This window comes from Cydia splendana, chromosome 2, assembly GCF_910591565.1.
Source record: "Cydia splendana chromosome 2, ilCydSple1.2, whole genome shotgun sequence".
NCBI lineage: Eukaryota > Metazoa > Arthropoda > Insecta > Lepidoptera > Tortricidae > Cydia > Cydia splendana.
The window spans coordinates 8806804-8819749 of NC_085961.1; the positions used below are offsets into that span (position 1 = coordinate 8806804).

The following is a 12946-nucleotide window of genomic DNA, read 5'->3' on the forward strand; positions in this document are numbered from 1 at the left end:
GTGCGGTTTAATATCAACTGTAAATTATTATCCATATTTGCAACAACCGTCCAAAATGGAAGACAAAGCATAAAGCGAATTCGCTAAATTTTATTGTATGGGAACTTTCATAGATGTCTGCTGCGTGACGTTGATCATCTGTGGTTGTTGCAACACGCCCTATACATACCAAAATGTGTTTCTAATATTCATGTCGGTAGTGTATTATATTTATATATAAGCTTTGATATTATATTTTCCTTTGTCCCTAAAACTGTGATAAGTGTACTACCGCTCCACACAATTCTCGATACTTTTCAGAAGAAAACTTTCAAGGAATTGGTAATGTGGTGAGTGTAAATCGATACTCGAATAGCCCGGGTATATTCCAGACACGACCCAAACTAAAAAGAAAGTAATATCAAACGGTAGGGATAAGTCTTCTCACTTGTGAAAAAGGTTTAGATTAGATACATTTTAATGGTTTATAAAGCTTTCCAAAAAGTGAAATGAAACAAAATTAATTATTTAAAACGTTTAATTTTTATAGTTATAATAAACAACACCGCTTTAATTTTTTTCTTATTAACAATAGTAGATATTTTCCCAAATGATAATAATAAATTATTTAGTCCAATATACAATTATGAATACTTAAGGCCATGAATATTAAATAATACTATTCACCACACAGCTTTCAGCTCGTAAAGGCTCTCTTTGATTTATGAAAAACTGATGAGAAAGTTGCATTTTATTCACAAGAGTGACAAATAAATCTGATGCCAATTTTGAGTTGTGTCCGTATTATGTTGGCTGGTAGAATTGACTTTTAAATAATGTTTTACAGTTAGAATGTGGTGGTGTGGTGAAAATTTTTGAGTTTCACTCGGTGGCAATTTTTGTTTACCCTCGTGCTTTGAAACCCTGCAACGCTCAAGATTCCAGTTCTTTATCTAATATAAGCACGAGTGGTTAAACAAAGACTTTGCCCCCTTGTAAAACAAATAACTATTATAACGTTAAAACGCAAACTCATGAATGCTCGTATATATTAATAGAGTCGAGTATGAAAATAGAAACCAACTTTTAATGTTGCATCGTACATTTTCGAGTTCATCTGGTTAATTATTGGCTGAAAGGTTGAACGAGATAGAACGCTGTGCATCTTACTGTTTATTTTACTTGAATACTAACAATGTATTAGATGTATTTAATTTAGGTACTGATGTAACGCAAATGAAACGCAAAAAAATGAGTTTTTGATAAAATGTAGGTATGGTATTAACGTGAAAAATAATAAACCTACACAACATGTAGACTATTTATTTTTTATTGTAATTTATTTATACGGTAAGAATCGGCGCTGCAAATTATATAGTCAATTTTAATTTTGTTTAAGTCAAACAATGAATTCAAAGCTGCTTTTGAAAAACGTATACCTATATTTAAATAAAATCAAATAAGACGTTAGAGAAATGACTGTGCAATACGTGTGGAAAATTATTGTTTTTGTATTGGTATAAAGAAAAAACGAATCATATTTCATGAGCTTAGATACTGTATATTACATTGAAACAAAGATATTATGTATTTCACTAGGTTTGATATTAAATAGGTAAATAAAAAATGTTATCCTTATAAACACGAGTGTAAAATAATGTCTTTCTAAAACCAATCATAATCAAAAAGATGTATTGAACTATAAATACTATTTTATTATTTACACAACACAATAGCCGCATTATAATAGCAATTTATTAATCATGCATTAAATAATGCGTTTATTAAAACTTTGTTATAATAAACAAAACAAGGGAATCGTTAGGCTAGGTAGATTATATCACGTACAAATTGGATGTTAGATCAATCGTTTTTGGCGATGACATTTACATTTTTATGCCAATACAAGGTGACAGTTTAATGAACTTCAGTAATCTTTTAATTCAGAATTTATTCTTAGTGCAAATCATTCCAAAATTTCAACCAACCATAAATAGTATTTTCGATGAATTTCATATACATACATTAATGAACGAACATGGTTCTCTCACACTAGGTAATATATTTAAAAGATAATTTACAAGAAAACGGTACATGATTGGAATTAATTTTGCAAGTTTTGATCTACCTACATACACAACACAATATTAAGGACTCCAGTTTATAAAAAAAGATAGTTCAGAAATAGATGTAGGTACACTGGTTATTTTTTATACACGAAAATTGTGTCATTTTGACCATGCTGCAGTGGACTTGCCACTTTTTCTTTAGTGTATACATCTATTTCAGTTTATAAAGGTAAATATTGCTATTTTTATCATAGATATGTAAAAATCCTAGAATCGCAAAATTGTCCCTTGCCTTCGTGTACGGAGGAGTTATCGCTCTATATACTCCAGGATTTCGCTTACTATGAGCCGTAGTGGTTTTACCACACCACATTGACAAACCTCTTCTACAACAGTAATCACTAAAAAATTAAATCAAATTAATTCCAACCATGAACCACGATAAGTCCTAGCGATAATCAGAGACGTGAAAATTCACTCGGCGCGCATCCACCACGCGCCGGCCATGTGTCAGCTGACGAGCGCCGCAAGCAGAGTCAGCGATGGATGCGAGAATGCCACAGAGCCGCCGCGCTGCATCGCAAGAGGGTTCTCGCCTGTGAACAATTTATTAACAAATTGAGTGCACTCACTAGCGGTTAACCGCATCAGCGGCAAGTATTTACATTTTAATATGCAACTGTAAAATTTTGAATACACACTGAGTTCCTACCACGATAACAGAAATTCGCAAATTGTGGGGATATTTCTCTTTTACTCCAATGAAGGCGTAATTAGAGTGACAGAGAAAGATGCCCACAATGTTCTAACTTTGATATTCACGGTTATACCTAGCCCTGATCTGCCACACGAATTTTAACCGCAAAGGTTAATCCCGAAGTCACCGCCTGCTTGCGGTATTTTATCGGAATCCCGCTATCCCATGGTGGTGAACCGCCTTGTCACCCACATATGTGTGTGTAAGGCAAACACAGAATGCCTGCCACAAATATAATTATATAGATAACCGGTGAAGTATTTCCTGTTTAATTTCTCTGTATATACTTAATTTAAATGGGGCAGTAAATCACGTTTCAAATTAACTGTCGAGGCGAAAACAGCTCGTTCCCTTTATACCCTGCGAATTCATACTCGACGACATTATTGTCCCCTAGGCACCTATAAATACAACTCGCCTGCTAAAAATTCGCAAATTTCATGTATTTCCATAATTAATTTTTGATTCCCATTGTTTGCTGAACTGCATTGCGGAAGTAAAGGTTTTCAGTTCAGTTATTAAAATCAAACACTTGGTACTTGACGTATAATTCATCTTCCATATATTTTGTGTTATTTGGTTTACAAATATTACTATAGGTAAGTACCAATACCCGCCAGGCTAAACCAGTTGTCAATTTTAGTTCCATTGGTATACAACGCTTATATAAAAGTATATAAAAAAAAACTTTTGAAGGAAGCATTTTTTGTATGGAGTTATTATTCTTCTTTGATTTCGATGTAGATAGGTACAAATATTCCCTAAATTTACTGGTACAATACCAGTGCAGTTGGCATATGGGATAATACGTCGAACAATTACCGGATTTACGATTGGCCGAATATTCAGTGCAAATCTGTAACGTTTGTTACAATCGAGTGAACCAAGCACTAAATTCACTAGTACCCTTACCATTTTTGTTTATCGTGGCTGAATATGGCCTTGATACACATGGGTGAATAAATAATTGACGCAACCCAATTTATCCAATTTATCAAGGACATCACAGCGACAACGCCCGTGCCAACACTGCAGTAGTAAAAGCTGCGACAGTGCCTTGACGCGAGCGCGGTATCTGACAATAGGCCTGATGACAAATTTTGAAAACCCTTTTAATATCGTCGGTACACTTGTATTAGTCCCGAAAAACACTATATTTCAGTTATACTCATAAGATTTAACATAGATAATTGCATTTTATTATAGCTACTTTAAACTTCGCGCGAAAACGCCTCGCATGCCATTTGTGACGTCATCATTTAGTTGGTGGTAGGGTGGTAGATATTGTTTACATACTTACAGTTACGAATTTCCCTTGAATCCGAATGATATTGTTAATTCAGCACCATATATTACGATTAGGGATGATAAATACATTACAAAAATTTATCACAATAACTCATTTTACACAAAAACTCTCACACGGTTGCAGTTTAAGATAAATTATTTAGATACATGTAAATTTTGAGTGAAAATCACCGAACGCCGGTTTTACTTTTTAATTTTTCATTTTTTCTAGTTACGACAGCCAACACGGCAATGATAGTTCCATTCAGCCAAATAATTAAAAAACTTTGTTGTTGAAATATAGTATTATTTAGCATTTTATTTAAATAATAACAAATAGATATCTACTTTATATCGTGTAATCATATTTTTTGGACGTAATAAATGTTTAGTGGCGAAATAACATTTTTTCATATCTCATGCTCTGAAAGTGGGTCGTTGTTGTTCTTAAAGGTGCGCAGAAAGTGATACGTTTATGCTCTAGCGCAGAAAAGTGGTGTACTCCTCTGCGTCCCCGTCCCACGAATAACTGGGTGGAAACAAAATGGAAAAATAGTGTCTTTATTTCCTCGCCTGGAACAATTGGTAATTGTTTAATTTTACTAATCCCACGTTGATCCTTTTTTTTATAAAAAATGATGTAAGTAAATTGTTAAAAACAAATTATTCTTGATTTTTTTCGTTGAATTGTATTTACTCGATTTCATATGGCGGGAACCAAAAGGAATACACCAAAAATATTTTTTTAAACCTTACACTTGCGTAAATGAGCAAAGGCAGAATCTTATCCAGCCACAGTTCAACGTTTGTACGATATTAAATGGGTTTTTAAAGTTATTTAGCACCATATTAATGAAAATAAAATAAAATACAAGATAAAAATTGCTTATATTATTCTTTAAATTGTTATTTAGTATTTAAATTATTTAAAATACTTTTATTCTGTTATTACGTGGTGCGGCGCACCAAGGTCGCGGTGCGGTCCGGTAGTCTGTTACGGCTTTTAGAACGAAAAAGTAAAAAATTAAAAAGTAAGAGGCAATCCCGGTGATTTTCATATTATAATGAACAAATAATTTTAAAATTACTCCAGTTTGTTAAAATATGTGTGTTTTCGTAAATATTGCAATCTATATGTTTTTCGCTAGGGGTTATTCTACCCTGCTAAGCCAAGGAGCGCTATCTCAAAAGAAAATTCATTGCTAACTTATACTTTAGTTTATATTACTGAGAGATCCATTTCCAAAATCATTTGTTTTTCAGATAGCGCTATTCGGCTTAGGAGGGCAGTATATTCTTCACACATGTAAAGTCTCCGATTGCAAGTAAGTCCTAAGGAAAAAATAATGGCCGTAGGTCTATTAGGTAGTTTAATTACTGATTTTGTGAAATTGCCTTGTCTTTTTGGTTTCCTCGCATTCGATATGAAAAGTAGAGTGTTTAACTCGGGTGAAAGGCACCATTTCCGTCTCGGACTATTGGCGCTCTCACTGCGTTCGAGCGCCAAACTACCTCGACAGAAATGGGTGCCTTTCAACCCTTGGTTAACAATCTACTATTTTTGCACCTTTCGAACTCTTTGGTGCCCACGCATAGATTTCGGTCAATGAGGTTGTCTATGTTGCTCTAAGAAATATGTTATGGGTTGATGACGTCACTGTTTGGAACGTTTCTGATTGGCGTTTCAGTAAAAATGGCCGATTGGAGAATTTTGCACTTTTATTTTATTGAATATATTAATAATCCTTCAGTTTATACTGAGATTGGGCCAATTTTTAGAGTCATATTAACATATATGTTTCCATTTGTTGAAACCATTATTTCCATGATTCTTTGTTACTTGCAACAGGCCTATTTTCTTAATTAATAAAGGTGACACTCGGATGTTAACTGCAGCATCAACTGTTGCGGCGTTGACGCAGGCACTGTCACTGTCAATTTTCTTGATAAAGTGAGTGGCGGATTTAACTTTCTAATTGAGTCAGTAATGCAGTAACGGATGTCACTCATTTTATCAAGGCAATAAACAGTGACAGCGCCCGCCTAAACGCCGCTGCAGTAATGTCGCAACAGTATTGCACCTATTGTTGCCATCCGAATGTCACACTGATTTGGTACGTATCTACAATTATTTGTAGATGTTTTTATAAACATAAGAAAACTTAGGTTCGTCGTTTTTAGAGCTTCGCATATAGCGATGGAAAAACCATAAAATCGTGAAAATCAAAGATCCGTGAATGCAGAATCAAATTTCAATCTCGCCGATCGTCTTTCATATGTCTGACCTATTTAAGCATTCTTCGATATCACGGACCCGATCAAGCGACAAATGATTCTTTTCAGGGTAAGTATGTAGGTAGGTACCTACTGTTTTTTAGATGAAACGGTGATACCTCCATTCGAAGTCGCTGATCGGCTATTATTGCCATGGAGTTTGCATTATTATTTTCCTTGGATTAGCGATATTTCAAATCTGGACATAATTGAAATTTATAAATCAACTAGACGGGCCCGCAGCTCCGCTCGCGGAAATGAAATAAAGAGTTTGTCTTATGTTTATTTAAATACCGACATTATATTCAACCATGCCAGGGTTTATAACTGTGGTACGGATTTCTTGGGTGTGTAATGTTTAATATAATTATAAAAAAACTATCATATATTTGTTATAACGCCATTTGATATATTATTGTATGTTATAGTGTAATTTTTATTATACGTTTCCTTTATTATATAGTGATTTCATCCAAACTGTCATTGATATAATGCCTAATGTAATATAATTTTCAAATAGTATATAGACATGTTTTATAATGACATTTGTTATATTATATTTTCGTATAACGTAATACTTCATACAATGTTATAAAGTATAAATACATATATCGTATAATTTTTTTTGTCATATTTCATTTACTGATAACGTAAAGTTTTACATATTTTTTTATAACTAGTACGCAGGCCTACTGCTTTTACTAGCTATTTTATTCTAGGGAGGTCGCAGTTCTAACCTAACCTAACCTATTTTTTCATGGTTTTCGTTCTGCGGGGGCCGCAGTTCAAACCTAACCTAAACCACTTTTTTGAAAGAATATTTTATTCTACAGAGGGTCAAAGTTCTAACCTAACCTAACCCTCCTTTTGTTAGGTAGTTATTCGTTTGTGCGGAGTCGCAGTTCCAACCTAACCTAACCCATTTATGTCATGCAACTATTATGCTACATAAATAATTATGTGATGTCACTTGTTATAACAAATAATATGCTTTAGAGTATATATAATTATGGCAATGTATATTAGACGAAGTGTAAATATACCATATGACCATTATATCACTAATAACATTATGTATATCGTTAATTAGGTATTACGGTAGTATGCCATTTATTACGTTATTTAAAATAACGATATATCAAACTATAATATATGAAAAGTAATTATAACAAATGTAATGCACCCGGATTTCTTACCTATTTAATTCTAGCCGTTATTTGGATAACTTAATAGGGATGATGACACATGTTGAATTTTATAACAAAATCTAGTAAAATAGATAGCAAATGAGCAATTTATCACAATAATAAATGGATATTAAAATAATATATGAAAATAATACAAAAATACAGGACCTGAAAGTTTCAAAATATGAGTTTTTTTTTAACTTCTAAAAAACAAATAAGTAAGGATACCATTCGATTCCTTACACTTTATCCACTTAAATATTGTATGGCAACTATATACATAAACGCAATATTTCACCGACAAAAAGACAAAAACGCAGTATTCTTATTTTGTCCATACTTCAAGATGGACTGTCAGTGACCTTGACGTCACGGTCATTTATCGTTTTGTTTAGAGCGTTTTGCGAGTGAAGTACTACTGTCGGAGTTTGACTATCATTTCCGACTTTTGTATTGCTTTAATGCAATGGGTCCCATATAGACATTTGATCCTAAAAACAAACCTGATCGATTGATACCATAAATGAAAATTTGTCATCTAGCCTATTCGCAAATTTCTCAAAAAATGATGTGATTTGATAAAAGGCAAGATTTTATTTTTTCATCTACGTAGGTATTTATTTAAAACTGGTTTCAACATAAAATTATTATTTATTTTTATAAGCCTAGTTGCAAAAACGTTCATTAGATTAATTTCCACCTTAAGACGAATATGGACGACCACCGCCCATAAATCGCCTTTTCATACAAACGTAGTTAGTCCCCATTTCCATTTCTGGATATTAACATTACTTACTATTACGGCTACGGTGACGCAACGACCCAAAGTGAGTCCTGTCCTCCGACACCAGATCACGCCATGTTTCTCGGTCTTGCGATAGCTCTCGCCAGTCGGCATGGCGGAGGTTGAGCAGGTCTTGAGCAACGTCCTTTCAGCGGTACCTAGGACGTCCATCGGGCGTCTCCCATTTCGTTGTCCCAAGTACGCTTCTCTTCACGGTACGATCCTCTCCCATTCTCTCAGTGTGGTCTCTGAAGTTGTGGTCTCTCAATATTTCGCCACTATATCTTAACATATCCTTATTTCTATGGCAACAAAGTTATATTACGATATTTGGCTGATTGCTGACTGTATTCATCAGGTCGCTCAAAAATATCTGAACATGCACTTTATCTACCAATGTTATATTATAACTTGCTATCAACTTTGTATTTTTGGCCCATCTCGGCAGCCCGTTCTCCGCACGAATGACAATGTTTGCCGAAGCTATGAAAGTCATTCTGAATAATATAAAGCAAAAATAAATTTAAAACAACAAAATACAAATTATTAATAATATGATAATATTAATTTGATGGGTAAGCATCTGCGACGTCTGAGGTTATAATTCTTTAAGTTTAGGTTCTAAGTCGAGTTTAGTATCATTTTCGACTAAATCAAAGATGTAGACATAGATTTCATCCAAATCGGTTCAGCGTTTATTGATTTCCCATACAATCCTACACCTTACCTTTCATTTTTAAGGGATTATTTTTGGAATAAAAACTATCCTATGTTCTTCCCCGGGACTTAAACTATCTCTATACCAAATTATATCTAAATCGGTTCAGCGGTTATTGAATCCCCATACAAATTTCCACCTCCCTTTTTACACCCTTTAGGGATTATTTTTGAGATTAAAAGTATCCTATGTTCTTCCCTGGGACTCAAAACATCTCTATACCAAATTTCATCTAAATTGGTTCAGCAGTTTGAGCGTGAAGAGGAATAAAAAAAAATGTATCTTTTTCATATTTTATGTGTTTTTACTTCGGAATGGTGCCGGACTGATATCATAAATGAATTTGGCATCCCCGATTTATATAAAAATGATACCAAACTTGGCCTAGTAACTAAAATGATATAGATATCAAATATCAAGATAAAGTTGAGAGCCCCCCCCCCCCCTAAAAATTAACTTCAAAAAACTCGGTGGCTCCACTTCTTAAATCCATCCTTGGGTCCTAAGGACCAATCCTGCCAAAGGAAATCTTTTGTTCATGCAACGCCGTCGTTTAGGGCTTCCACCCTCGACTAAAATCTCACTTGTAGTTAAAAGCGTCCGAAGGTTAGTTTAGCCGGGCTAGTTGCTTGATTGCCGAAAATAAAATAATCATTGGTTCACTCTTTTGCCACCTATGGTAAATTTATATTTTCAAGTCAGGACATTAGGTTGTATTATAAAAGAAAGAGGTGAAGAGTAAATTCTTACTGTGTGCCAAGTTCAAGATTTACGAGTAAAAGTACTGAATTTAGAGTCCAGATAACACTTTGTAACGGCAGTAGCAGACTATAATGTATTTTATTATACCTAATCTCTTTTTTTAAATACTTACAACAGCAGTAGAGAATAGAATGAAAAATCGGATAAAGAGCTAAAGTAACGTTTAGTACCTGACTAGTATGAAGTCTAATACATATTTAGGTATTCGCACCTAAGTCAATGAAATGAAAAATGTTTGCCGTCTCCGCAGCATGCGAAAGTACGTGACCTCTGCCTACCATTTGTTCGTGTACATGTGTTCTATATATAAAAGTACCTACCTACTGTCGAATGGAGCCTACACATAAGTCACTTCTTGTTTACATCGGATTAAAAATTTAAAATTATCAAACTCAAACGAATCATTCAGTTGTTGGAGAAAATCCGTTAAAATCCGTTCATGTGTAAAAAACGATCGGATGCAGCGACGACGCTTTAAAAAAACTATGCGCAATTCCGGTTTTTTTCTGGGGATTACACCTAAATCTGATTTTGTCCGGAATATAACTACTCGTATGTACATGGCCGCAACATTATTGTAACATTTAACTACAGATACCGAATTTCTAATGAGCATAATAAGTAAAATCCATAATTATAGATAGCATTTCTTACGCATTTCTTCATCGCCTAAATCATGCCTGGATAAAGCTCACAGCTGAAGCCTCTTTGGAACCTTTTCAAGCATTCTGCGAATATTGCCTAAGCCTCCCCTGTCAGCATAAATTGGACAGGCAGGGAAAAAACACAAATTCCTACGATAAAAATACTTGCAAACATGCTTCTATTAATATGCGGGTGATGCCTTCGATCCTATTGATTGGCATTTTTAGCATAGCAAGTGACAGTCACAACACAAGAGGGGATTTGGGAATATTTTGCTGATCTGATTCGTGTCGATGCTCTCGTCTCTTGAGTCAAAAATGAACTTGGTACGACATTGAAAATATTTGAATATTTTGAGCTCTACAAAGGAAAGTATAGGCATATAACTTTATCGCATACTAGGGTATTAGCAAAAGGAAAATGTAGAAAACACACATTTGCAACTTAGAAGTCGTTGCAGTTACTTCACACACACAGTTACTACACAATAAGAGATAGTATATAGTCGTGTTGTGTAGAAACTTATCGTGAGGTGACAACCAATACTCATAAAGTAACTGAAAATTAACTATACTAAATCTAATTAAACCAAAATCAACCTATTTTCGCACTAATACGGTTCACTATGGCTATGACCGTGTTGTGGTAGGTACTTAGGTCATACTGAAAATTCCTGGACCGACCACTTAGAAAAAATAAGTTTTCTCATACCTATATCAGAATCCAGAAACTTTCAGTATGACCCACGTAATTAGTGAGTGCTGGTTGTCACCTGACGTATGTTTGGCGTGTTCCTGATACGTGGTACATGCTCATACGCTGTCGTGTCTTATAGAACTTCTTTGAGTGTGGCACCATGGTTGGGGACATTTTACCTACTTAGCGCCAATTGCACTAACCCTGAGTTACCCGGTTAAACTGTAAACCCAGTGTCAAATTGTACTGGTAACCATGGTTACTCCAGGTTTAGCCGGTTAATCCCGGGTTAGTGGGATGATGCAAGTGGTTATAGTGTTATGGCGGTACTTGTTACCTCTGAGCACATGCACGGAGACGGCAGAAGCGGCGACATCGGCAAGCGAGCAGCTGTAATTGCCGGAGTCGTGCCGGTTGGCGTTGGCGATGTACAGCCGCGACAGCGCGCCGTTGGTTGTCGCTTCGGTTTTCACGCTGTACACAAAAATACGTATATGGTTAAAATTTTATATCAATAGTTGTACAAAGAGCAACACTCCTAACTGTACATCAGCGGACCTTATTACAAAAATCATAAGGTCCACCGATGTACAGTTAACAGTGTGGCCGATGGTACAAGAATGCTGGTAAACAAGGAAAAAAATAAAACACCATAAAATAAAGGTGTAAACACGTTCTATGACGATTTTTAACAACAGTAAATGCTATGATCGCAATTTTACGACATCCTGGCCAATAGTTGGGATTTACTGCGGACGATAAATGCTACTCAAATCATAAAGCGCTGTTAAGCTATAATTTTAAGAACCAATCACCCCGTTGATCAAAATGGCAAGCAAGCTAGGTACAAGATCTGTAACACCATATATTGTAACATCCCCATACTGTATCAATGCAAATAAATAATTTCTGATTTCTGATGGATTGACGATCCGTTTACAATAAAGTGATGTAAAAGAAACAAGTAGGTTAGTTTTACTATCAGTTTATTTACGCTGTATATATTCTTTATTCTGTAGTAATATAATTATAAAGTTATAAAACTTATAAAGTAACGATTAAACCTCATTAAAAAACTCTTTCAGCAAATAGATTACGTTAAGTACTGCGACCGTGAACTCACTTGACCCATGAAAAAGTACACCCCTGAACGGCTTTGAAATACCTCGGTCCGATCTTGACATACGCATGAGTAAAAGTATCTTTATCTATGTAAAGCTTTGAATTTTCGACTGGTGTTGTGGTTTTTAAAATTTGATTGTGTGTTACCTGAAAATAACTACTCGAATTTTAACCCCAATTTTAAAAGCATATATCTGAAAACGCTAAATATTCATGGTTATTTTTAAACTAATATAGCCGAACATTGTTCCCTTAAAGCAAACAAAATAGAAAAATTTGCACAAATTCAAGTTTAGTAATAAGCAGGTATTAAACTCACAGTAGTCTTGTTTTCACGACGAACACTGAATCCAGCTCTCGCCTATGGTTGATATACAAACTTATATGAAAGCGCGTTGTTTGTTTGTGAATATTTTTTTAGCAAAAGACGTGATATACTTATAACTTTTGTCCCGTGTGATCAAATATTGCATACATATTACATTCGATTGGTAGCGACGGTGGCACAGTCTGGAACCGAATGTTACCTAAATACTTATTTGTGTAAATGTTTTTTTAAACTAATAAATGTGTCCAATAGAACGTTAATAGTAGACACAATTTTCAGAATAATTGGAGGCGAAGTATCATTAATAAAATTTGATACCTAATCGTATTACCCTGATA

General features: G+C 34.6%; 1 protein-coding gene across 1 annotated transcript in view; it reads right to left on the reverse strand.

Annotated features, from left to right (window-relative positions):
* Positions 1-2381: 2381 nt before the first annotated feature.
* LOC134803081 (lachesin-like) overlaps positions 2382-12946 on the reverse strand; it is a 28969-nt gene continuing 18404 nt past the window's right edge. Inside the window, exons 5-6 of the mRNA XM_063775791.1 lie at positions 11496-11632; positions 2382-2644 (exon numbers count right to left, since the gene is read on the reverse strand). Coding sequence (XP_063631861.1) covers positions 2559-2644; positions 11496-11632 — 223 coding nt within the window. The 3' untranslated portion in view covers positions 2382-2558. The remainder of the gene's footprint in view (positions 2645-11495; positions 11633-12946) is intronic.